At 47.9% G+C, this 26,906-nt stretch overlaps 2 protein-coding genes across 8 annotated transcripts in view; both read left to right on the top strand.

Moving 5' to 3' along the window:
• The first annotated feature begins 232 nt into the window (after positions 1-232).
• LOC107992956 (homeobox protein otx5-B) lies at positions 233-13,298 on the top strand. 7 transcript variants are annotated; one of them, XR_009833462.1, is made up of 8 exons: positions 433-1,393; positions 8,064-8,414; positions 8,616-8,767; positions 10,742-10,926; positions 11,209-11,329; positions 11,420-11,626; positions 11,717-12,167; positions 12,297-13,298. XR_009833462.1 is itself a non-coding variant. In XM_062087414.1 (7 exons), exons 2-7 carry the CDS (start codon positions 8,159-8,161, stop codon positions 11,816-11,818), a joined length of 1,008 nt encoding a protein of 335 aa, XP_061943398.1. In that variant the 5' UTR covers positions 233-1,393; positions 8,064-8,158; the 3' UTR covers positions 11,819-13,298. The 7 variants fall into 7 exon arrangements, 6 of the variants coding, with proteins under 6 accessions (XP_061943398.1, XP_061943395.1, XP_061943396.1 ...); XM_062087414.1 differs by having other exon boundaries at positions 233-1,393; positions 8,064-8,399; positions 11,717-13,298; XM_062087411.1 differs by having other exon boundaries at positions 11,717-13,298.
• A 275-nt stretch (positions 13,299-13,573) lies between these two features.
• Positions 13,574-26,906, top strand: part of LOC107993065 (inactive tyrosine-protein kinase 7-like) — a 57,587-nt gene continuing 44,254 nt past the window's right edge. Inside the window, exons 1-2 of the mRNA XM_062087366.1 lie at positions 13,574-13,830; positions 22,452-22,757. Of these exons, the coding sequence (XP_061943350.1) occupies positions 13,791-13,830; positions 22,452-22,757 (346 nt within the window). The 5' untranslated portion in view covers positions 13,574-13,790. The remainder of the gene's footprint in view (positions 13,831-22,451; positions 22,758-26,906) is intronic.

Here is a 26,906-nt window from a genome sequence, read left to right as displayed (position 1 = left end):
GTGAAAAGGGGACGACGAAGCAGGGACAGAGAGAGAAAGAGAGAGAGAGAGAGGAAGAGGAACTCGGAGCTCGGATATATTTTTAGAGACGGACTGTACGTAACGTGGTGGTGAGGAAACGTTGCCATCGCGGCTGGTTAGGTTGGTTGCCGCGGCCCGTACCGATTGGCTCCCCACCACCTCGATACGGCCTCGATGCCACATCCCCAGCCACGCCAACTTTCCACGAGCAGACGCCGTTCGGCTTTCCTCGACGATTGTGCTCTCGTTTCCACTTTGCCCGATCGTAGCTTCGTTTCTCCCTCGACTACCCTTACTCCTTTCCCAACCGAGCCGCCGTCTCGCCCTCGCCTTCTCTTTCCCATTCTCTCCACCTCTTTTCCCTCTCGCCCCCACCACCCGCACCCGTCATCTCCCTCCTCCTCCTCCCTCCGTCCCCCGCGCACGCTCGGCCGTATCGCCCGTCTCGTTTTTACTTCAACCCCCTGAACTCTGTCGTTCTTTCTCCACCACCCCCTGCCGCCCCTCCTTCCCGTCGCTTCGGGGAACTGCCGACTCCCCTCCCTCCTCCTCCTGCCCTTTCCCTTCCCTTCCTCCACCGATACACCCCATCCCTTCCGTGGTTGGATACCCTCCCCTCGGTCCCTCCCCTCGACCGGTTCGTGGTCCGGTCTCCTGCGAGCGAGCGCCCCCCTCGCGCATAACCCCTCGGCCAAGAGAGCGATCCGTAACAACTAAAGTTCTCGTGAAAAGTTGAGCTGGGCTCTCCTACGCCCTCCTGCTATAATAGCCGCGCTCACAGCTCTCTCTACCTACTACCACCGTCTATCCCTGTCCATCTGTCCCGGGTTTGTCCCACATCCCGCACACGGAACGCGCCGCCGAACGAGAGAGAGTGTGGGAGAGAGAGTGAGAGGGACAGTGCGACGAACCTGAACGTGCTGCTACACCAGGAGGAGGAGGAACAGAGATCGAACGTGGAACGTGGAACGAAGAGTAGTAGGAAAAGGGAGAAAAAGAACAAGGGGACGCGGCCGGATTAGGGAATAGAATAGTCATTATCGGTCTACATATTCGGTGTGATATACTCGCTAGTGCAAAACTCGTCGCGGCAGTAGCGGCGAGTGTAGCGGTGTGGTGCCGTGTGCCGAGCCGACCGACCGACCGACCGACCGACCCGAACCGAGCCGACCGATCGACCGACTCCTACCGAACCGGCCGAGGTTAGGGATTTCCTAACCTTTGTTTTCGACAGTGTCGTCGACAACCTCGCAACAGCCACGCACGCCGCCCGTTGTTCGTCCAGCTCCGCCGACTCGAAGGATTTACCGCTTCCCGCTCAGGAAAAACATCCCCATCGCTGCCCGTCTCGACGCCGTTCCCAGTGCCACGGGTGAGTGTTAACCAACTCTCGAGTGCGTTTACCACCGCGTGGAGAAGAGCGTTCCACCGTTCCGTCCATCGTTCCCTTCTACCCGGGGGTTGAAAGTAACTCTCGCGAGTGTCTCTCGGCCCTGTCTTCGCTCCCCTCGGAGGAATATTCGCGCGTTCGTCGTCGAGGGACGTCGGAGGAGCTCTCCTTCGAGGGAAGTCCGTGGAAGAAGTTGTTTTCGGGCAGAGGCGTGATTTTCTTTTTCTCCCTCCCTCTCCCTCTCTCTCTCGCTTTTCTTCCGAGAGAGAAGAGATCCCGTGTCGGCTACGTACGAAGCACGTTACGGTCACCAAGAATCACCAACTACGCGGCTATCGATCGGATGTTTATTCGTTTCGTAACAGTGACTGGGCTTCCCTTTACGAGTACATCAGTGATTTGCGAGGTATAGCTCGGCACCGTTTCCTTCGCAAGGTGAACCACGATAATTCACCTAATGCGAATAGTCTGCCCGCACCGGGGTGATACTTCGAGTACTTGGAAACTGAAGTAAGTCGTATTTTTCTTCTCGACAACCTCTTGTTTCGTTCTTTCCTCTCTCTTTTAACAAAACAAGGTAGCAAGTGAGTTAAGACGTGCGGGAGGGAGTTTCTGTTTGAGGAATAATTGTGAAAATCGCGAGAACAGTTTTCGCCAATTTTTATACGAAGGTCGGGATTTATTATCCGTGCGATTACTTCTCGCGGTAAATGAGGGTGGGGAGGGGGGGAGGGGAAAAAAAAAAAGAAAAAAAAAGAGAGAGCGACGCAGGGGGGCCGCAGGGTTTGGGGAAAAGCCCGACCAACGGAATCAACCAAATTCGGACGCTGCGGTGCGCGAAAACCTCGAAAACGGCGGCATTTAATCGGCGAGGCGTACGCCGAGCTTTCATTCAACCAAAGAGAGAATATAAATCCGTGACGAATGTCCTGCAATATTCCCAAACAGCGAGAGAACTTTTTTTTTTTTCCTTTTTTCCCTTTTTTTTCTTTTTCTCCAATTCGCGAGAAAAGAATCGGGCAAAATTAACGGGCCGACTTACGAATAACTTGAACGCGTTGCAGCTTTTTAACTCTTCGTTCCTTTTTTTTCCTTTTTTTTCTTTTTTTTTCTTTTACACTTACGTATCGTACAAATATAACGTACGAATATAATATAATACGTAACGATACTGTCGCGACAAATGTATTAATTTCGTGGAAAGCTTAACAACTTTAGTTGTCGCTGAAAAATATCGTGGAAGAATTACGAATTTGGTTTCGTGAAATTCGAACCGTTACGATTTACGATTGCTCTTTTTTTTATGGAATAATAAAAAAAAAGGAAAAAGGAAAAAAGAACAAAAAGGAAGTTTTGCAAAAAGTTGGGTCGCGTATGCGTCGAACGTTTTATTAATTATATCCGGTATTGAGTCGCGCGGATAGTCGAGTCGAATCCTCGTTGTCGATTCCCAGTTAAATAATCACGAAACGTCTATGTAAAATATTTAATCCTCTCGCATTTCCTCCTCCTCCCCCTCGTCTCACTGTTTCATCTAATCGTCGCGTTCACTTGAAACAAATAGGTGTGACTTCTCGTTCACTTCGGTTTCTCAAACTTTCCCAATCATCAATTCGATTCGAATTCGAGAGTGATAACGACACGAATAGGATTTATTCGTTTGAGTAATGTGTGCAAATTTGAACCAATACCCAACAACTTGCAGAAACTCGCGTATCCATTTCCTGAAGATTTGAAGGCAGTCGTCGAATGAAAAATGATCGCTGCTAATACGTTGAAGTTGATCCATTGATGACGCGTGATTCAACAGTTATATAATTTGAGCATTGAACGAGACTCGCGTAATAAATCGGACAATTTAATCGAATACAAGTTGAATTTCCACTTATACTCTCTCTCGAGGAACTTGAAATCGTAACAACACCGTGTCGGCCATCGAAGGAAATTTCGATAAACTCCGTCCAAGGAACCTTCGTTCAACAAACGCGATTCCTCGTGTCGGATACGATAAAATTTCTTTGTCTCGGACGATTGAACACCCTGTCGCGAACAACCACGTGTCGGATACGTAATAAAATTTCTCGAACGAAACTTGAATACCACCGCGTCGAACACAAAACTCGCGCAACAACACCAGCCGCGGTTATCGGAAGGAAATTTCGCACGAGCGTCTGCCGCGATTCCAGAGGACGATTCCGTGCCCCGAAACGTTTGACCGTGGTAGAGTGTCGGGAGAGTTGGCCAGCAGGATTTCCACGGAAATAATCTGCTTACGATAATCTTCTTGGCTTGCCTCCCTCCCTGTTAAGGTCCGCCTTCCACGAGGAGGACCTTCGGTCTCTTCCTCGTGTATACGGGGTGCAGCGTCCTCGCGGAGAACTCGTTTCGAATCCCGGCGTTTTCCCCCGGCAAAAAGTCGTGCTCTTCCTTTCCTTTTTTTTCGATTTCTCGATTCTCGCGAGAATCGAGAAATCTCGAGGAAAGGTCAAGGCGAGAGGAGGACGTTTTGGTGTTCGGTTTGGAGAACGATTCGAAGAGCAAGAATCGAGAGGAGAAATACTTCTTGAAGAGGAAGAAGAGTCGATCGACTCGGTCATCGTTAATTGCGATTTTTGAGGGAGAACGCGTGATGGAGCGTAAGACGACCCTCTGGTCGAGGAAGAATTGGAAGAGAGGATAACGTGAACGTTGACCCACAGGAGCGAAACAACCTCGTTGAATTGAAATTGGTCCGAAGGAGTCGGTAAGTTTGGAAAAATGGAAGAATGGAGATGGAAGAGGAAGAAAGGAACAGAAAAAGGGCTGATTCCCCCCTCGAGGAAAGGAGGATAGAAAGCAACCCTGTTTGGAATCTTTTTTTCTTTCGATCGAGAATAAAACCTAACCAATCCAAGTGAGAGAAAGAACCTCGAAGATGCTAGCAACACACACATACACACACACACATATATATATATATCTAGCTCACGGCATTTCCACGGGAATTAAGTTTTACGCTCAATGAACGCGCAACAACAGCGTCCTTCGGGCTAAATTGCATTCAATACTACGACTGTACGGGGAAAACGAAGAAAAAACGCGGAGATGGAAGACCGCACCACCTCTCCTCGAAGAGGTATTGAAGCAGACGCTCGCGGACAGATTTTTTGTTCCCTCTGTTTCGTCTCCTTTCGAGGATCTTTTCTCTTCTTTCGTCGAGTCCTCTCCCTTGAAGGGAAAGGTTTCTGGAAAATCGCGACGCTCCGCCTGTTCCGACACCTCGTGACGCGATTGCAACGGTGCCGTTCCAGCCAAGGGGTGGAAAAGACCCAAGGGGGAAGAGATTTTTGCAATAACGATCGCGGTCGGAGGTTGAACGAGTGATGGTTGAAACGCATATTTGGTAAAATCGGTTAATACCCGGGGTAACTACTTTGCTGGCTTTTTCTGGAACCCCATCGCCCTCCCTCCCTCCCTCCCTCTTCACGCACAGACTGGCACGACACGGTGGTGCTACACGGTCCGTGCACTGTGGTCCATTGTGGACGCCCGTAGCGAGCGAGTGCTCTTCAGGAACAATGCGGTTGTGTGCAAACACTCGTGGAAACAATGCGGACGGAACTTAACTTTTCGCGATAGCTGGAGTTTGCTCCTTGTACCGCGGCCGAACGTATACACTACTCGGTGCAAATTGTGCCCCCGGTTCAGCTACGATCGTATACAACGTATTTCCTTCTCCCGAGAAATCCTGGAATATATATATATCCTGCTCGATTATTCCATATATATATACATGGAACAGAAACAGCCACGCGTTCTGTATTTTTCAGCTCGCGGTCAACTTGGTTGCAATCCGATTGCGGTTAACGCTCGAACGTTAAAGAACCGCACATCGCGTCCACCGCGACGCGGGTGGAATTCACTTTGGGATCCGCCGAAGAGGAGAAAAGATAAAAGGGGCACGTGGCCGGATCGAATCCATCCGAACGATCTTGTCGATAATATTCGCATATCGGATTCTTAAACGCGCGCCCCCTCGAGACGCGCGCACACACGCGATACGCAATAATGGGGATTTAACAGTCATTAGGGATATATATATATATATACATATACGTATATATAATATACATACGTGGATTGGTAACACAAAGTGTTTGCAGTAGGGCCGAACTGACGAAGGGGGCGAGGGTGGGATTGGAACGGGAGATCGATTCATCGGGGGAGAGGGTGGAAAAGGCAGGCTCTCGGTCTTTCTCCTCGGACTCGGACCGCTGCCGCCTTCCCGCTGGAGCAGCGGGGTCGCAGACTACGTCGAGCACCCTGCTCGAGGGCCAATCGAGTGGCGACTTGGGCATTTTGTCCACACTTGGCCGCCTGTAACAAGTGCATTGTCCCGAACTGCACAAAGATAAAGAGACTTCTGGCCAGAGGCCGGGGAGGATTCTCGAGCAACCAGCTCCCCTCCTCTCTCCGCTCCCCCCTCGCGGCTCGCTTTTAATATCACGACCGAGTGTAAACTGGATAGATTTTGTCTATCCAGTTCGTTTCGGGGGGAGGGGAAAAAAGAGCGGGAGGTGGCGTCGAAAAATGGAATTTTCGCGAGCGTGTGTTAAATATTGGTTAAGATGGTGGGGCAAGTTTTGGGAAGAGCGGAAGAAGGATCGAGGCGGTCTCGAGGAAAGGAAGTGAATCGTGAAAGGAACGAGACGGGAAATATTGCCAACAGATGATTGTTTGCACGTTTCTCAGCCCATACGCTGGCCGGGTTGTAACGAGTGCTTTGTGGCTAGTGTAAAGCGCAGGAGTGCACAAAAGTAGAGATTCGCGCCTGACTTACTTCACGAGGACCCTCGAAAAGCAGCCGCCCTTTCTTCGCTGGCCTTCTTTTCATAGTGAGCCAAATTTTAATATAGCGTGGCTGGAAAGAGGCGTCACGGGGAAGCTCGCGCTTTATGGATTCTCTTTCATCGGGCTGAAACTTCATTTCGAAGGAGGGATCCCCGGCAAAGAACGTAATTAAACCGGAAAAGTTACCGCGGTTATATTGTTTCCAACTTATCCACGCTTACGGACAATTTTGCATTTCGCTGTTTTTCGATACGGAAAAGTATGGCGAGTAATCCGTAACGTTTTAAACGATAATCGATCCAACCTTTGAAAAATCCTCCTCGGAGGAAATATCGATTTTTCTTTTTTCTTTTTTTTTTTTTTTTACTTTCTTTCGATATCGTCCAACACGAGGTTTCGCGTTTTTTTTCCTTCCTCTTTTTCTCGATCAACTCGGATCAACTCAACTTGTTGTTCAAGTTTCGATGACGAACGCAGCGGGTCACGATACACCGCGACAGTCGTCGGAGCGGATATTGGAAGGGTGACGCGGGTGTTCCGTCCATATTTGCGCGAAGGAAGTTTCGCTCGAACGATCGCACGAGCACCCTTCCGCGCACCCCGTTGTTCCTTTCAACGACGAAACTTGTTGTTTCCATCCCATCGAAACGGAAACAATGCTTTATTAAAGCGGGATTTATCGATGGAAAATTTCATTTCGCGCATCGCGTCGAGATCTACGCGTAACAAATCGCGAAATTGCTTCGAAATCGTTCCTGCCCGTCATCGCGTGTGTCGATCCTCCAATTATTTCCGTTCCGCCGTGTCGACCGGATCATCGCCTTCTGCGCCGATGTCGTCACCGCTCGATTGTTTTTCACATATCGCACATGTTAATTACCGGATGATTAGCTTACCTTAATCCGGAACACATGCGAGACGGCACCCTCTCTCTCTCTCCCCCTCCCCTCCTCTTACGGAGGCAAATATTCCGCGCAAATATTCCGTCGGGCTGGACAGATGCGAGGCGCGATAAACGGGAGGGCGATAAATAAAAAAAAATTAATAAGCCTCTCGTTCGTGGTGGCGCGAGGCGCGAGATCGAGAAAGGCTGGAGAAGGAAGAAGAGGTGGAAAGGCGCGACCGGCCGTTCTTGACTTTGTAATCGGAGAGGATAAAAACGACGGCTTAAGTAGCGTCGGCTAAATGTGAAACGGGAAGGCTACGAACGTACCCTTTCAAATCGCCCTTTTTCTATTCCCTTTTCTTTCTTTTTTTTTCCTTTCTTTCGAAGTCGCTCTCAGTTTTCGAGAGGAAACCACCTCGCGTCCACGCGGGGTCAACGCGAGGGGGGTTGAGAGCGCACCTTCGAAAAGAGTGGAGTCGTGTTGCATCCTCCTCTGGATTATCCTTGGCGCGGCCAGCTGCCAACCGCGTCGCGTCTTATTTCCATCTTCCGCGATCCGTTTCGATATTATCGTGATGTATATATATATATATACACATTCAAAGCATACGGTCAGGCAAAAATTTCCATTACGCGCAACTTTACTTTCGTTTACAAAACGAGACGATAGTTAACCCTTTCCCTCTTTGATAGTCGAGCCTTCTCTCCTACATATAAAATCGGTGACGAGCGTGTAATTGAAAACTTTTACGTAATACGAGGCTCGAACATATCAAACGCGGGAACGATCGATATTAAATTGAATCACCGTGAAAATTCATGCGCGTCCGCCTCGTGAAGTCGCGAGCGTCGGTCGAGCGACATTAACATCCTTCGAAAAGGGGGAGGGGGTCGCAATTAGCCTGTCGCGAATACTGTTGGAATTTTGAATTTCAGAAGCAGCGGATAATTGCTAGAGGCGGAGGCGGTTTACGTGGAATCGGCCGCGAGGCGGGGGGGCGGTCGAGGTGGTGGGGGCAGAGGGAGTACTGATGTGGCCGAACAGCCTCGGCGGTACTTCCGGCTGCAGCGGGGGCGCCGGCGCCACCGATCTCGGGGGCCTCGCCGCCTCCACCACCTCGGCCTCTGATCTCTTCGGGCCCGCCGCTTTCGGGGCGTCCGCGGCCGGGCCCTACGGCGCCCTCAAGACCAACCCCTACGTCAGCGCCCTCGGCATGCCGCCCATCGAGGCCCTCCACTCGACCATCGGATATCCAGGGTGTACTCCCGCCGGTGAGTCCTACTACTGTGAGTGCCCCTCATTTCATACTATTTTCTCTAGATTCTAGATTCTAGTCTCTGTCTCGTTTTTTTCTTTTTTTTTCTTCGTTCAAAAGTTTGCCAAGGTTGAGGGTTGAAGAGAGGAAGGTCAAGGGAGGTTAAGGGAGGGAGGAAGGGATTGAAGCAGAGGAAACGGGAAAAGAATTCGGGGGTTGTTTTCTGTTAAAGGTAATCCAAGGAAGCAGCGAAGAGAACGGACGACTTTCACCCGGGCGCAATTGGACGTTCTCGAGGGTTTGTTCTCGAAGACCAAATACCCGGATATATTTATGCGGGAGGAAGTGGCGATGAAGATCAATTTACCGGAGTCGAGAGTGCAGGTATGTGGAAGTAGCGGAGGCGCAAGGGAAGGTTGCTCTTGCACCACGGTGGTGAACGAAACGGGGAACGATACACCACCGGCCGGTGTTTCGTTACGACCGAGAGGGGTTGCACACTGTCGGCATGCAGATAGTCGCTACGACCCGTAGGCGTAGGAGCATCGATTTATTGGATGCTCGTGTTTCCGTGGGTAGCGTGAGTGTTAACCAAGTTAGTAGTTCGCCCTACTGTAAGTGTGCTCGCGTCGCTCGTTCCCTTGTTGAAAAAAAAAAAATTTCGAATTCCATCGCTCCTCTCCTCCCCCCCCGAACGCTACGTTCCGGGATGTTTCGGTCGCTTTGAACGATCGAGAAAAGGGAAATTTCCGTGACAAAAATGGTTGAATGGCGAACGCAACGATTCATGGAATTGTTAACTCACCACGGTGGTGTCACGAACGAATTCGTGTCGTCCGAATCGACTTTCGAAGCCAACAGGCACCGAAAACGTGTCCATGCATATTCCACCCTCATCACGGGCGGAAAGGGCGCGCCGCATCCGCAATTGCGGGCCAACGCACCTGGCCCCAGCCCCGTAAATGAATTGAATGGGTCCAACCGGGCCCATAGTCTTCCGCACGTTCGTCGCCGACTGCAAAACCGGAGCCTTCTCCTCTCCGGCTCCGGTTTTCTCTCCGACCCCTGCGCGGTTTTTCAATCGAACGGAACCGGTCAACGCGGATCGAACCTCCGATTGGCAACCGATTTCGACTTGTCAGCGCGAATCTTTATTATTATTTTTCCAATTCGCTCGTCCGTTCGTTCTTCCTTTCTTTCTTCTTCCATATTTAATCGGAATAAGCGATGTCGCGACCATTTCGAGAAAAAGGAAAAGTGTTTAACGTTATAAATATGGGAGGATGGAGCGTTAAAAGTGGAGAATTCGTTTTTACAGAGTTTGTAGAAACATACACCGGGGAGCAGTTTCAGTGGAAGAACGCGGGTTGCTCGTGTCGTTCCCCAGAAAATCCGTAGAAACCCAAGCTCACCTCTCCGCTTCTAACATTGATCGCGCAGGGCTTCTCTAGGCTCCTCTCTCTCTCTCTCTCTCTCTCCCTCTCTCTCTTTCTTTCCTTCTCTCCCTCTCCTCCTTGTCCTCACCTCCCCCTCTCCCACCCTTCTCTTTATCTCTCGTTCTCTCTCACCTCTTTATTCTCCCTCTTCGTTCTTCCAGCCGTTTCGTTCACCCGCCTCCTTCTTTAAAGGTCGTTCTCGCGTTTTGGAAATCTAGGAGGGCGAACGACGGATCGAAGGACGAGTCTGTCGCATGCTTGGACACGAAAATAGCTGATAGTCATCTGTAATCGAACTGTCACTCGTCGGTTATGCAATAATCTTTAATATCGGCTTTTCTCCCAAACGATATTTCGGTAATTAACTCATCGATGGTACTTACTATTTTTAATTAATATTGGCGCGGTGAACGAGAAGAAGAAGTTGGTATATATACGTATAATGATCACGAAGGAGGACCACGTATCCAAGTTTCGAACGAATAATCGAAAGTTAGCGAAATTATGGCATTAACGGAAGTTTGTTCACACGTCAACCTGTTTACTTTTCGTCATTATACAGGAGGGCACGAACGATACGCCAGATTTCCGCTCGTGTTATCGAAGCCGTCTTCATTGGTAATTGATAGTTACGTCGGTGCTACATTCCCTTATAATTGGCTATTACGCCAGCTTTATAAAAGCTTTGTACATCATTTCGTGCTCGTTTCCTATGAGACCTCCTGTGTACTTTACTGCGTTTCGACGCAAAAATATAAAAAATATATTTATAAAAGCTGTTTTCAACCATGTGTTAAAAGAGAGAGAGAGAGAGAGAAGAGAGGAAAAATTCCAATAAACAAAATGAAATGTTCTGAAATGTTTTATATTTATCGCGCGAAATGCATAAATTACACGTGTTTGTGTCGATGCGTGTTTGTAGGTGTGGTTCAAAAATCGCAGAGCCAAATGCAGACAACAGCAAAAGCAACAACAGCAACAACAGGACAAAGCTCCAAGATCCAAGAAGCCTTCGGGAAATCCTAGCAATAATCCGCCTTCTGGAAAAAGTCCTTCGATAGCTACCACACCCACGCCTGCAGCGGCTGTACCAGCCACGACACCTTTGTAAATATCGTTTACATTAATACCTTTATCTTACTTTTCTCGTTAAAGCCCTCTCGAAATACGCCCTATTCATTTTCACTTCTCAAGTTAAATAAACAAATAAATTTGGAAAAAATTTAAGCGATAAAAATCGAACGGATTCATCGTTTAACTCCAATTCTTCCTTTTCTGTATTTCATATATATATATCTAAAATGATTAACATTGGAAATTTTGTTATCCAATGTCTGAACGAATATTAGCTTTTTATATCTTTTTTGTAATTTTAATTCGTATATTTAGAAGCGGAGGTACAGGTGGTTCTGCTGCTAGTTCTCCGGCTCTTCTGAGGGATTCTCCGCAATACAAACCAGCAGGAAGTGCAACCAGTTTGCTCTTGGCTGCCAGTACAACCCCACCAAGTGTAAGTTATCGACCAAGACTCACCATCGTTACACGAAGATGAGTTTTACCCTCGGTGGATAAGGAGTTTTCGAACAATGATCTTTTTTAGTTAGGGGGAACGGTGTACAGTAGTGGTGGCAGTAGCAGTAGTATTTGGAGCCCGGCTGTCACGGAGAGCGGCGGTGGATTTCCTAGTGACCATCAGAGGTTAGCATGGACAACAACCACCTCCCAACAGCAATGCTACCAAAATTATTCTTCTTATTACACCAACATGGACTATCTCTCCCCTGCCACGCATCAATTAAACGTGGTGGTAAGCCTGGATTCCTTTCATATTTAGAAACTTGTTATTTATATCGGTCGTAACCTCGTATCGGGTGTAACCTCGTTGAATTATTCTTAGGATGGAGGAGGCAGTAGTTTAGATAATACATGGAGTAAAACGAGGGACGAGAGCGCTTCGTCCTGGTTTTATAACAGCGCCGGATGGGGCGATCGCAAGTGAATATCAAAGTCGCCAATTGGTGGAGATATGAAGGCTACATATCATCGACAATAGTTAAGCGGACTTTGAAAAGTCGATGGCAGATTGTTACAATGCGAAATATGGCCAAAGACAGTCCTCTTAATTTTAGACATATCGTTGAATCGCTGGGTCTCGATATTTTATCGTATGACCCTATGAAACGAGAGTGCCATACCCATTCTCTTCTTAAAAGGATTCGCGTAGTTGAAATTTAAATCAAGAGTAATGCGATTGAAACGGATGGAACGAAGGAGCGAGAAACGAGTTATTCGTTTAAAATTCGTTTAAAATTAACTGTTTCGACTTAATAATTTTCCTTTTTAATCAGGTTCATTTTTTAATTTCTACGTGTCTCATTTATCGTCTCCTTATGTTGAAATGTGCAATTTCATAATAATTTTAAACCCAAATACAAGATATTCTTTTCCTTTGAATATATGTTCATTTGTTATTATAGGATCCCTAGTCATCTCGTAAAGTAATAAATATCCATAATAATATTTTAAATGGAAGATTAAAATCGTATATTAAAAAGAGGGAATGGAGCGTTTATTTCATCTTTTTTTCTCGCTTACGGTTAGCGTTATATACATGTGATACCGTTTATACATATACCAGAATGCATATGGTGAATCTTACTGTACGAGTCACGAATTTTCTAATTCTGCACTGTGCCAAAGGTAATCGTTTCGCGAAAGGACCGAATCATTCGATGTCGATCAAGGCCTCTGATGTATATAATATAAATAGTCTTGTATCCTTCAGAGGAATTAACGTAGTTAGATAGAATTTTGCAGGAAATAACGATAAAATAAGGTAGATCCTTCGTTAAAAGATTTCTCAGCAGAGGTTATGTATGTATATGTTCGTGTACGAATACTACGTCATATACTATGTACATAAGTTATATATAAATATATACATACATATATATATATATATATAGAAAGACACGCTGATCTGTCTGTGTACATATGTACCATTTTTCTGAAATATAATTGTATGAACTGATAGAGAGATGGAAGATTATCCGAAAATTACTATTATTTTCATTCTAACATCCGTAATCTAAATCACGAGATTTTAATTCATTTCATCTTGGATATTATACTGTGTAAATAAAATATTCGCGAACATGCTCATGATAGAGTGCCGCTAGAATTGAAATTTATATTTTCGATTTTACGATCTTTTTGATCAAAGATATAAGAAACGAAACTTTTCTTCGAGAATCCCCACAAATGCGAAAGTTGATGTATGGACTAAAAAAAAAAAAAAAAAACAATATGTAAAGTGATAAAAAAAAAAGTATATAGTGAATGTAGGGATGTAAGTAAATATGATCGTTTAGATTGTTATTATAAATAATATTGACGATAACATTATGATTAATGATGAGGGAGACAACGACGTACGTGTAATAAAATGTATGAGATAATATATCGAATTTGAATTGTAATCGTCATGATTTCTTCAATTTGAACAATATCCGAAACTTCCAAAATAAAAAAAAAATCTATCCGATTCACACGATACGATTGAAATCTGCGATATGAAATCTTTGATCGAAATTTTTTTAATTTAAAATAACGCGCGCTAATCGTGGACAAGAATCTCTTCTGTATGTGTCGATAACTCGTATTGCGTGTCAGTTTAAGGTGCCATCTGGTGGTAAGAGCGTAATTCAGGGCATCGGCCGTGAACCCCGTGAGTAGGGGTCGCTAGGACGCGGCGTGGGTTAGTGGCCCTCAGTATCGCGCGTCGTTTCGTGGTGTTCGGTTCGTTTGGTTTTGTTTCGTGTAGTGTGTTCGTCCGCAAGCAAGCTTTATACGGAAGAGAAATAGAATGACAGCGACGTGAAGATTCTGAAATACGGAACGGTCCTCCTGCTCAGTTCCTTCCCGAGTGAGTTTCGAACCGAACGTTTCTCCAATTCGAAGCCAACGAAAGGATGCGGCGTCTCGACGTAACTACGCTTCTGCTTTGCCTTCGTGAGTACCGTATATAATATAACACGCACATAACGACGATTCGAAGGATTCTTTTCCAACCCTCTGGTTCACTCCCCTGTTCACATCCCTGATGAATCACAAAAGAACGGATCAGAGATGAAAGTGAGATACTATTATAGGTGGAAACGGTTTCGTCTATCGTTCGAAATCGTTTATCCCTAGTCTTGTAACGGATCACCGTACTTCGTTCCTTTCTTCTTTTACCGGCTGCGCAATAATTACGGTTAACCAATTGCCGCGAAACAAATGCATCGAATTTGTTTATTTCAATTTGTTTATTATCAATTTCCCTCCTACTTCTAATTTTTTATTTTATCTCGAACGTGCGAACGTAATTATCCGTCGAATTATTTTTATCATCGATCAAATCCTTTAATTTTAATTCTCGATTCTTATTTCAATTCTTAACCGTGTTTTCATAATATGGGCAATAACAACATATACGTATTTCGTATAAACACGACGTGTTTCCATAATACGAGCGATGGTCGTAACTTGTTTTTCTTTCATCGAGGAAAGTAAGAATCGTTAACTATGAGCATCATTTGCAAACGTTCCCGTTTCAATGGCAACAAATTCCTGAGTCGAAAGATCAAAGAACGGAGCAGAGGCTCGGGCGGCGGAAGCATATCGGAGTATTGGCTGAAAATCGAGAGCGGACGTAAAGCCGTATCGATGGCCCTTTAACACTGTCGGCGAATTCTTGTCGGACCGACCATTCGAAAAAGCGGCTTGTAGCTCCAATTTGCAGTCGACAGTAAGAATCAGGCCTGCCGATCTCTCTCACGTGCACCGTTGCGAAATTCGGGCTCACAGGCTGAAGCGACGATGTGTTGTTGATAACGATGCCAATGTCTCTCTGATGTTGATGGTGGTAGTGGTGGAAGTGGTGGTATTAGTGGTGTCGTTGGCAGCGTAGTGGTAGTCGGGTGGATGCTGGCTACGGTATTTCTCCATCGTCCATGATGCCGGCCGGTAACCCACTGCTACCGCCTCTCTGTCTCTTTCTCTATCTTTCTCTCTCCCCCTCTCAGAGAAGAGAACCGGTTCGATAGCCATGCACACCTAGAAAGCGAATATACGCAGACTCGGCGGAAAAGGGGGGCCATATTACGTATCCACCTACCTAATATCGACGGTACCGTCGTATATGTGCGACTGCACGTGTAATTAGTAGCGATGGCTGTGAACAGGAATGGGATACCGCGGTGAACACTGAAGAAGGCAAAGGGTTTCTTCGTCTGTACACATGGTTTGAAAAATGCCAAACTGGTTTATCGCGTTCGTATCTCTGTTTACGAGGCAATTCACGAGAAATCCCGCCGATCCATGCACTTTCTACTACTTTTTTTTTACTCCTTTCATTCGAATTACCAGTACTAGATATTTACTATTCATTTAAAGATAGGTTCGAATCGAATCTGCCAATTTGGAAACTTGAACTTGGATTTAACATTTTTGTCCGAGTCAAGAATCAAAATTCAAGAATCGAGTAGCGAAAGTTGGATCCGTTGGATCCAAAAATATCACCGCAGTCCAAATAGAATCCTTCGATGCATGCCACGTTCGGGGTTTGAATGTTGGGTCGGTGGAAATTATTTCAACAGGATGGATGCTTTTTCTGAGCGTGTGGAAGCCGGGCTACCGATAAAACCGTCCGTGTTCTTAAATAACGATCCAAGGCGGGTCGAGGAAGCCGAAGCAAGCTGGCGGCGTATAAACAGGATCGCGCGGAACTTTGATCGGTGTCTCGAATCGGGTTAACCGCGTGGCAAGGTGAGACGAGACGGAGCAGAGGTAGAACCGCGGCACACGATGCACACGGTGGTTCGTCGGTTGCTTGTCGATGGATGGGCCGCGTCACGAGCGTGAATCCCCCCTCCTGGCCCCCCACTTTTCCTTTCTTTGCCTGTTGCCCCACCGGCCACTTGCCTATTCATCTTGGTCCGGTGCTCCTAATTACACGTCTCGGGTTACGGATGAGAACGAACGTCCCGCCGTTCGGAGACGTCCTGTGCCCTGAAAAGGGGTACCAGTACACTCGTGCTTTTTTCCACGCCTTCTCTCTCTCTCTCTCTCTTCACCATCGAGGGTCCTCTCTCTCTCTCTCTCCGTCTGCGTCTTTTTTACACTGGTTGCCACTAAAGGCCCTTTGTCCGTGGCCCGGCGTGCGCGGTTATTTTATACTCCGAATGTTATTCAGCCTCGGAGTTACTTGAAACTCTTTCTCTCTCTCTTTCTCTCTCTCGCTTTCGGTTTCTTTACCCGTGGCCGTGTATACACCTCTCTTTATCCACGGGCGGTGTTTCTCTTTCGTTCTAAAGTGTTTCTGAAACCGTGACGCCACGCGCAGTCGGTGAACGCGCGCGACGAAGAAGGTCGTTGGGAGGGGTCGGAGGGCGGTGGTTGGTACTACTAAGAAAAATTGTATTAGCCCTTTGATCCCTTCGCCGGTGGAACGACTCGGAAGAGAGCGAATAAAAAACAGAGGCAGCGCGTAATGCGGCTATTTACGCATAAAGGGCGAGAACGACGCGCTTTTCTCCGGGGAACGGGCGACGCACAGGACAACCCCTGCTTCCCAAGTTTCCAAAGTTTCCCTCTTACGAACACCAGCCCCGTCGCTTTCTGGGCGTTCTCGCCTCGTAAAGATCGCGTCGTCGCTCGAATCAATCGAAGAGGAAAATAGAGAAGTGTTAGGAACGCGCGCATTCTTTCCTTCCCTTTTGCTGCTTTAAAATTCCTGCTATGCTTCAAGAAGAAGATTCCACCGAACGATCACTGACTCCTCAACACGACGCTTGCCGCAATGGGAACAATGTTCTTTATTAACATCGGGAACGCCGAGGGAACACGTGAACGCGATAATCGGAGAACTAATTCGAAACGGGGAGATCGAAACAACGCAGCAAAAGAGGGATCGTTACTTTTCGGAGGATGTCACCGCGACAAATAGATAGCGTATCGTTGCTTGATAGCGGAATTTCCTGCGGCGTATATTTCGACAGGAAATGGCTCTTCTGCCGGTGCTTCTTTCCTCCCTCTCTCTCTTTCTCTCTCTCCTTCTCTTTCCTCCTCCTTTCTCTCGGTCTGTTTTCCATTGGGTTGGCGGGCCGTTGGCGCGGAGCACCGCGTCTGAAAGGGCGTAAAACGCTTCGTCGCGGGCAAAAGCAGCGTTTGATGACCCGCGCGGAACGCAAGAGACGCGGATAATATATTTCGAGCAGGCGACGAGCAGGCCCGATAGGCTTCTTTGAAATTTGCGTCGTCATTATACACGTACAACCGCCACGGCGAGATACGCCATGCCTCCCCTTCCCCCCCCCTCGACCGCGCTCGATCGGCCTTTCCCGTTCCACGGATATTCCCTTTTGATTCATGAATACAGCCACGTGAATACGACCCTCCACGTGTGCCGAGGATCTCCCCTCCGCGCCCGATTTTTCAATTTTTTACACGAGTACCCTCTCTATCGCCCACCACCCCCAGCCGGGTCCCGATCGAGGATCCTTTCTCTCCTCTAGGAAACGTCGCGGATCGCTTTGTCCCCGCCCATTCGCATTTCCGCCCACTCCACCTCCTTTCAATCATTTTCACACGCGCGCTGCTACGTTGGTACACGCGTTAGTACATCTCGCGATATCCCTAGGCGGGAACGCGCCTTCTTCATCCACCCCCCTCGACCTCCACGAGTCTGGAAATGGTCTGACGAGTGGCCAATGCCTTTCGCCGCATCGTCTTTTCTCGCTCGAGAGAAAAAAGGGAAAGGAAAGAGAAAAAAAAGTGGTCGCTTTTTCCCTGCCTTTCTTTCTACACGTGTATATAATATGCGTATGCATGTATGTGCAATATGTATATATATATATGTGTATTCCATTCCGGGAAATTTCTCTTTATCCGGTGACGCCATTGCGAAGCTCGTTGTGTTGCTCGTAAGAAATTTTTTAAGGGAGAAACTTTTATTTTAACGACCCGCTATAAGAAATTTTCAAGTGCAACGTCGTATCCAACGCGCCACTAATTCGTGGCCTCGCTTTTGTGTCGGTCACCGCGAAGCGCGGCAGAGTGGCGTTACTTTTTCACTGTCAAAAGGGCGTCGCTACTACTCGTCGCGGGGTGATCCTCGCTCGTCTTCCCTCCTCCTTATCCTCCCTTTTCCATGTTTCCTTGGCCAGCACGCTCTCTCTCTCTCTCTCTCGCTCCGTGTTTTCTTCCCTCTTTCTGTTCGTTCCTTTCTTCTCCTCCTTTCTCCTCCCCCTTCTCCTTCTTTCTTTCTCCCTTTCATTTCTCTCCCTTCTCCTTCTTTCTCTTTTTTTTCAAATAAGACCTGCTCGCGTCTTGTCTCGACACCCCGAGACGAAGAAAGGAGACTCTTACTCTCAGGTTATTCAGAATCGTGAAAAACGTCCCGAGAGTGTGAATTTCACGCCGCGAGGAGCGTCTGGAAGGCGGTATTCCGGACACAATTTGCATCCGGAGTTTTCTTTCGAGAAGCTCGACCTAAGCCGCGGTCAGGATCCCGTGAAAAATCTGCCGACCCTCTCTTCGTGAATTTTTTCTTTCCCCTCCCCCTATTTACGAAACACTCGCAACTTTTTGTCCGCATGAAACCCGCGCATTCCCCCTCGCGGGTAAAATTAAAGGAGCTCGTGGTCGAGTTGGCGTCAAACGCGAGGATGCGAGGAGGACACGCAGGATCGTGGATTTTTATCCGAGTTCATTACAGGTCTTTCTAACGTGGAAATTTGCCGGGAGCACGGTCGGCCGGCTCGTTAATGGAATCGCGTTCACGGTCGGAATCTCGAGATGCCGGTAAATGGGCAACTCGACGGGTCGACGAGGAATCTCGAAGAAGCTCGGAAAGGCATCCGGCTAATGATTTTTCGATTTTAACGAGCCGGTCGTTAACGCGTCGGCGTGGCAACGAAAAGGTTTCGGTAACGAGGCAAGTTCCGCTCGGCGAGCTGTATACAACTTTCGTTCTTTCCTTCCGTGGAAGGAAGAGGAGAGGAGAAGGATCGTGCGCCGCGAATAACAATCGAAAGGCGGCGTAACTCCCAAAGAAGAGCGATCTCTTTCCCCCTCTCCCTCTCAACCGGTAGAAAATAACTCGGTTTGCTTTGAAGTTGGGCCGGAAGTGGATCGAGTGAGGGAAAGGGCGTCTCTCGATGCTCCGCTGTCCGCTTTGGATCCGTTTTCGCTCCATCTTCGTCCCGTATGGAAATGTGTGCCCCGCTCTACTCTACGCTGCTCTATTCCACTCCGCTCCGTGCCGGGAGCCGAAAAATCGGAGCCGCCGGCTTGTGTAAACGCTATAAAGCGGGGCGAGCAGCTGCACCCGGCCAACGAGAGAGCACGGGGCGCGAGACGACGGCGTTCGCCTCGGGGAGAAAAGTAATCTCGAGAGTAGGTCGTAAAAGCGGTCGTGTTTACCCCTCCGGGAAGGTTCCAGGATCGGCCGCCACGAGCGGCCGCGCGCATTCTTTTTTTAGGATTCGGGCCGACTGTCGCGGATAAGCCGAGTCGAGTCGAGGCGAGGCCGAGTGCTCGCGTTGAAAAAAAGGAAAGAAAAAGAAGAACCTTCTCTTTTCTCCCCGGCTCCCGGCGAGGAAAATTTAACAACGAGGTATAGAGATGGGAATGGGTCGTTATTATCTCTGTTTGGAGGAGGGTCGCGAGAGAGAGGTCGCGAGTCCAAGTCGAAATTTCGACGAAAATTACGTCGTGCGCGCGGGGTCGAAATTGATCGCGGTGGAAATTACGGGTTCTTCTCCTCGAATCCCGTCTCGCCTCTCGCCCTCTCCGGGATTTTAAGGGTTAATATCGGGCCAGAGCGAGATAATAATAGGATCCGCAAAGGACACGGTTGGAAATTGGAAAGTGACGCAAGGATCCGGCAACAGGGGCCCCTTTACCTGGGGCCCCCGCAATTAGATAGGGTGGCTGACGATTATAAGACAAACAAAAGAAGAAAGACCGAACTGGTAAATTTATGGCTGGGCATTATGGTGCCGGGTTATTCTTAGTAACGATTCCAGCATACCGGCGACTAATCGATTTCCGTGAACCGGCGGAAGAAATTGGCAGAGATTTTACAACAATAAGAAGATTCCGATCGATCTTCGTTGCGTTCCCTCGAAACGCGTTTTTTCGTAAATCGGGTAAATTGTAAATTTTTGAATATTCCCCCGATGTAAATAATCGATTAACAACCATCGTTGAGTCGATCACAATTCCTTCGTTTCAAACGATTTCTTACGATGAATTTAACGTGAATGAAGGATTACATTCGTCGCGATAATTAGCTACTTTTCTCAAAGAGAACGATATACTTTTTTAACGGATATTAAATAGATTTATTCGTACAATCGCCTCGACCCCTCCTCTCGCCGTAGTATCGATCACCAACCGTCAACATGAACTCGAAACCTGTGTTATTTCGAGTTCACCAATGATCATTATGCCCCCGTGAAGGTAATTAGCTACCTCTCGAAAACCCGTTAAGCGTGAATGCGTGGACGCATTTGGACGTGCCGTTGACCGTGTGTGCACGTGTGCACCTCTCGCGTATGCCGCCCGTGGAAACGCAACAATCGATTTTCACCCCTCCACAGCAGGATGAAACGTGGAGAGAGAGAGCGTAGTCCGCATAGATACGAGTAGAAACGCGGTCGATGTTTGCGAAATCGGCGATGCGATCGGTCGATACACGATACCGAGTTTACGCTACGCCAAATCGCGAGCGTGAACGCGTTCGCGGCGTGATTTTTTCTTTTTTTTCTTTTTGAATCCATCTTTTTCACAACACACGGAAGCGGTAACGGTTCCCGGACCAAAAAAATATGCTCGAACAGATGATTCTTGTTACGACTTTTTTCGCTTATCCCTCCCTTTCCGCTGGATATATGTATATATATATATATTTTTTTTCCATTCCCTGACCGTGTTCCCTCTGGCTGTCCATGTCCGCCTTTTGCTCCGCTCGCGCCGCCCCGCCAACCTTCCCTCCTGTACAATGTGGTTCGTTTAATTTGCACGGCCGACTATTTGCAGCTCGTTCCCAACGTTTGTTCGCGGACGTTGCTCGAAAGCGAGTTTTCTCTCTCTGTACGATTTGCTCTCGAACGATTAAAAACTGGCCAGACTCTCTCTCTCTTTTTATTTACCAATGTAAAATGTAACTCGGAACGATATCCATATATTTTTCTTCGCCTTTTTCAAACTCGAAGATAGAATAAGAAAAAAGGAAAACGTTGTAAATAAATGGAGCGACACGTGTCGTGGAATAAGATCAGGAGGATTCAGTTTAATTAGCTGAGAGCTTAAACAGCTTAAACCGTTGAGGAGGCTCGGTTGAGGAGAGGTTGTTAACTAGAGAGCAACTAATAAGCCCCCGTTTAAACGAGTAGCAGACGTCTTTCGTCCCGATCGGACGACGCTGCGCTGGATATAAACGATTGAATACGTACTCCGCGGAGAACACCTGTCGCGTATTTCACTCGGATATCATTCGGAATATTATACTTCCTCCGTGGTTCTTCTTGCTCGTCGACGGATCGTCGGATACCGGCAATCGGCAAATTGTGCGGAATTACTCCAGGGACGCGGTCTTTCTACGTTTGTATCCTGGCTGGAAACACGTCGAGTCGGGGAGAGATGGCTGAGGAGCGAAGAGGAATCGCGACGAAACGAAACAATGACAAAAAAAAAGAAAAAGAGGGGAGAGGAACGAAAAGAAAAGGGAAAAAATCGTATTAAACGGTGTAGCGGAGGAAAACGGGGTGGTGGTGGCGTGGCAGATGAGAGGAGAGGCTTTCCGCTCGCGGAAATCAAAGGACATCGATACAATAACGTTGCCCCGTGCTAATTATCAATCAGCTTAATGAGGCCTCCGTATTCACATCGTCTCGCTCTTGTTGCTATCCGTTTTGGAGCGCTCCCTCGTCGCTGTTTATCGTTCCATTGTTGCACGCCTCTCCACTCTGATAATTAGTGGATTTTCTTTTTTTAATAATACACGGCACGTACACGGCGCTGTAATTCGATCGCGCCCTCGCGATTTCGAGGTGTCGAATCGTGAAAGTTTCGAGATAGAAATCGATAATACCATTCCGCGTTTAATTGAATCTGCCAATGTTCCCCGTTGTAATGTCAAAAGGCGCGGGTTGAACTGTCGGGACGGGACGAATTATGGAAAATGATTCGTGAAGCAGGTTCATCTGCATGCTCTCGAATTCCCTGCTCAGATTATTTTCAGATTAATTTCAGAATAGATCGCACGAATCATGATTACGACTTGATCAAAGGTCTCGCTACGTATAATTACAGAGAAACGTATCTTTTCTAAACTTTCGTGTAAGAATCCACGATTTCGTCCTCAAGAACTGTTTATAACATACTCATATAAAGATAATTATAAATTTTTAAAAATAAAATTAGTACATGTCTCACGAACACATTGAAAACGCCGTGTGATCATCTCTCCGTCGTAAAATCCCTTATCCTCCTTCAGGTCTGTAATCATACATCTATATTGCGCATCTTTGTTCGCACGATTATTTCTCGATTGTATCCACTCTCTCCCTCTCTCTTTTTCGCAGTAACGTCACCGGTGTTCGGCCAGGATGGTGACCTTTACTTCTCCGTGAGCCCCGGCGAGCACTCGGTCGCCGAGGGATCGCCGGTACGTCTGAGATGCGAGGCGCAGCCGAGTTCGCGGGTCAAGTACGCGTGGAAGATCGACGGCCAGCCTCTGGCGCCGAGCCCGCGAAGGCATCAGGACGGTGGCGATCTTCGCATCACCAGGGTCAATCGTATCCTCGACAGTGGAAACTTCGTCTGCGTGGCCACTCACGAGGAAACTGGATACTCCATCGAGAGTTCGCCTGCCAAGATCGACATCCAATGTAAGTCTTTCTTTGTTTCTATTCTAATTTTCTTTCTCTCTCTCTCTCTCTCTCTCTCTCTCTCTCTTTCTTTCTCTCTCTCTCTTTCAAGAGAGAAGAATATTTTTCGTTTTTTCGATCGCGAGAAAGAAAGAGAGAGAGAGAGAAAAATTAAATCGAGATCGTCCCTCCGTTTCGAAGAATGGGAAACGCGTTTAACTTTAACGAGTTCTCCCGCGAAGCGAGAGAGAGAGAGAGAGAAAGAGAGAATGGAGCGGAAAATACACACGCGTGTTACCCGATTAATTCGGCATAGTCTGTTCCGTTCGAGGCGTGAAATCGCGATCGATTGAAAAAAAGGAAAAGAGAGAAAGAGGGGGAAAAAGGAAAAGAAGGAGAAGGAAACACGGCGTTGGCGATGTGCCGCCGCGTTTTTCAACAGCGCGATAATGGAACGCGTTTCTTGGTCGCAAACACGGGAATTTTTTTTAACGAGGGCTGCCACGCCGGCATTTAATTAATAACGTGGGTGATGGCGGGGGAGGGGGAGGGACCATCGAGAGATTAATCGCGTAAGTCCTCGAGAGCGTCGCGCCGTCCCGCTCGCGTGTCGCCGTACGCGTACTCACCATCGAAACCGGCAAACCGATATAATCCCGCGTTCACGGTCGCGTTGCTTAATCGACAAAGTGCGAGAGGTGGGCGCAACAGGGATGAAGCGTGGGCGAGGAGGAAGACGAGGAGGAAGCGGGGTACGAAAGGACAGTTGGCGAGACCAGCGCCCGGGGGATTCAAAGCGACGGATTTCACCGTGGCTATGTTATTCTCACGGCACTTTTTAATCGCCCTTTCTCCGCAAAAGCGCAGATCAAACGCCTCCTGTGCAGAAATTACACGAACCGAACCGAAAAGAGAGACAAACGAAACGAACGGAGCGAGCCTTGAGCGCGCGCCCCGATGGGGGCAGAGAGAGAGAGAGAGAGAGAGAAAGAGAGAGAGAAGGAGGGAAGGGAAGAAGAAAGGAGACCGTGAAAGAAGGAAGGGATAGGAATCGATTCGCGATAGCCTCGGTGTATAGGCAAACTCCCAGGCTATGCACTTCCGCGAGCACTTCCTCTCTCTGTGTCCCGTCTCTTTCCAATTATTCGCCAGCGCGACATTAATTAAGCAAGATAATTTGCTGCCCAATATGGCGTCGATCGATGCCGACTCGGTCTCGGTAGCCGCGCCGTGCTCGCGTTTTTAACGATTCGAAAAACGCTCGAGGGTTCGCGGATTACGAGAGCGCGGGGATAGGTGAAATAAATTCGACGATGCGAGCGTCGGTGGTCGGTGATGGTGACGTCGTCGACGACGATATCGACGACGCCGATGTCTAGCGTGGCGAGACGTTGGGGAGCGACGAGCTGGCTGGGGGAGGGGGAACGAGGGAAAACACGAAGAAGAGGAGAGAATACGTATAATGTTACTACCGAGGTGCGAGTTGGTACCTATTTTTTTTTTCTTTTTTTTTTTATTTCTATCTGAAAACGTACAAAATAGGTGCTCTCCGCGCGTAGGACGGAGGGCGGAGACGGAGTGTTAAAGCGACGAAAATAAAATAAAAGTAAGAAAGAAAAGAGGGGGGAAAAAGTACGCGCTGCTGGTAACTGAGGAGGCGCGAACCGCGCCGGTGTGATATTGAATGAATAATGAAGAAATTTGCAGGAAAAAAAAAAGAGAGAAAAAAAAAAAGAAAAAGTACATATTATTAAATCGGGAAACCGTGGGAAGGATGGGGAAAGAGGAGAGAAAATAGTGGTGAAATGGTGGCAGGGGTTGAACGGGGGGCAGGTGCGGGAAACGACGGCAGGGCGTCGTTAGCGGCCCGGCACCTCGTTATCATGTATCGTTTCGTAATTATTATTACACGCTGCTGCCAACCTGGTGAAGTGCACCGAGCACGAGTACATTTAGCGCGTGCTTAATACACCCGTCGCCTGGCTCGATTCCTTTTGATAATTGCGATAAATATAATAATGATAATGACGATGGAACGTTTTCTTCTGGAACGTACCACCGTTTTTCGCCTCCTCCGTCGGCGGGATGAATTTCGTCTAGGCATCCCCGCATTTGTAATTCCGTATCTGTACATCTACGCGCGGCGTGCGTAGTACCCTTTTCACTCGCGGATTCGCTCGAACCCGTCCCTCCGTGAAAGCGAATTCCGCGATGGATGAAAAAAGACGCTTAATGGGGACCATTAGAAATTCACCGATGGAGAAGTCTCTAAAACTCGTTTACTCCCGTTTCGTTTGTCATCAACGATCGTATTACCTAACGTCGATAATATCGATTTTACGAGCATTGTTACATGCCGCGCGACTGATAACCGATGATGGACACGTGGCACGGGTCACGTACGAATGGAATTTCTATTGAATGTACGCGATCCGAGAAATTCGATTCCAGATTCGCGATTATCCAATGCGCGCACATTGGATATCTAATTAAATCTCCGACCGATACGAGCGATCCATGCGATATTAGCTCGCGTAGGTGGGGAGATTGGCTCGTTGGGTCGATGATCCGGTTCTTTTCGCGAAGGTCAAGAAGGAGGAGTGGCCCTGGCAACAGGAACGATCGTTTGATACCCCTCTGTGTCCTCGGTTGTTTACCACTTGTACATCAAAGGATTTAAAAAGCGTTTCGAACTCGGTCGAGTTGAGCGTGAAAAATGTGAATATATCCTCGTCTAATGAGGAGCGTGATATTACCGGTGCTCGAACCGGTTCCGGCGTTGAACGTTGAAACGTTTCCCTGGTTAATGAAATTTACACGAGAACGAGAATACGGGATTATTATTCGATTTTGGGGAGAGAGCGTTATACCCGTTTTGGCAAAATTTCGCGATACGGTTTTAATTTCCAGAATTTCGTAATACGGTTGGTCCGGGCCATCTTGCACGATTTTCGAAAGCAAGCGTTACGGGCGAGCTCATTTTCGTTTAATCCTTTAAACACGCTTTAACGCTTGAAATCTCTCCTCCTACAGCTCTGTACTCGGATGCCTGTGTACACATCGTGCATGTACGTACAAACTGCATCCTGGTCAATTTTCGTTCCATTAAATATAACCGCCCGCCCATTTTGTTTTTTCCGCGGAGCGGAAATGTGTTGGCCGCGTTTCCGTGAAATTTTCGAGCGTCACACCTTCGTTCATTTTCGATTTTGCGCGTTTCGCAGTCGCCACCCTGTTAACGGATCGTTACAATTAGTCGACGTGGAAATAACGTTTGAACGTTTCAATCTTGAAACGATAGGAGGGACGTAATTAAACGCGGGAGAGAATTTCGAAATAATTTCGCGTTATCGAAAAACGAGAGATACGATTCGCAACGCTCTCGTCTCCCTCTCTCCCTCCCTCCTTCTCTCTCCAACTCTGGTTTTTCCACCCCTCGAAAGGTCGAGCGTCTGACGAGTGATCTCTCGAACACGCTCGGCGATGACGAGCTGGCCCGCCGTGAATATTCCGCGTACCTCGACGGTGAAAACCATCCCTTTCCCTCTTTTAATTTCCAACCCCTCGGCTCGCGGCCACAGACCAGGCTACGAGGGACGGACGCACGGGGGGTAATAACACGCCGAGGAGGATCCTTTGTCCAAATAAAAAAATAACATCTCGCTTCGCGACGAGGAAGAGCCTGCTGCGATACGCGACAATGGATAGGAAGTTGTTCAGCCTCGAGCTACCCGGGATGCGAGGGGTGTGAGAGTCGAAGGGAAACAGACAGAGAGAGAGGAGCTGAATTCACCGCGACGCGTATCCTCGACTTTACGCGAGATCCTATCTGATTTATACGCTATACGTACGTGGAATCGAGGGCGCTAACGCCACGCCTTCCAAACGACTTTCTTTACGCCGCACGATATTAAACACTCCTAGGAGACCGAAACGAGTTATTCTCTCTCTCTTTCTCTCTCTCGTTTTCTTTCCATTCTTTATGATCGCCTCCCCGTTTCGCGTGGATCGTACCGATGTAACGAATTCGAGGGAAGATGAGAAGTTAGGGGAAAGAAAGAACGTAATCTCCACCCCCTTTCCTTCTCCGCCGATACGCGAGATTTAAGGGCACCACGAGGCGAGTGAAAGTGTTAACGCGATTCCAGAGACGAGTGGATAATGGGATCG

Source organism: Apis cerana, linkage group LG1 (assembly GCF_029169275.1).
Source record: "Apis cerana isolate GH-2021 linkage group LG1, AcerK_1.0, whole genome shotgun sequence".
NCBI classification, from domain to species: domain Eukaryota; kingdom Metazoa; phylum Arthropoda; class Insecta; order Hymenoptera; family Apidae; genus Apis; species Apis cerana.
The sequence above is the reverse complement of the archived record's forward strand: the minus strand, read 5'-3'. Positions and strand labels throughout refer to the sequence as shown.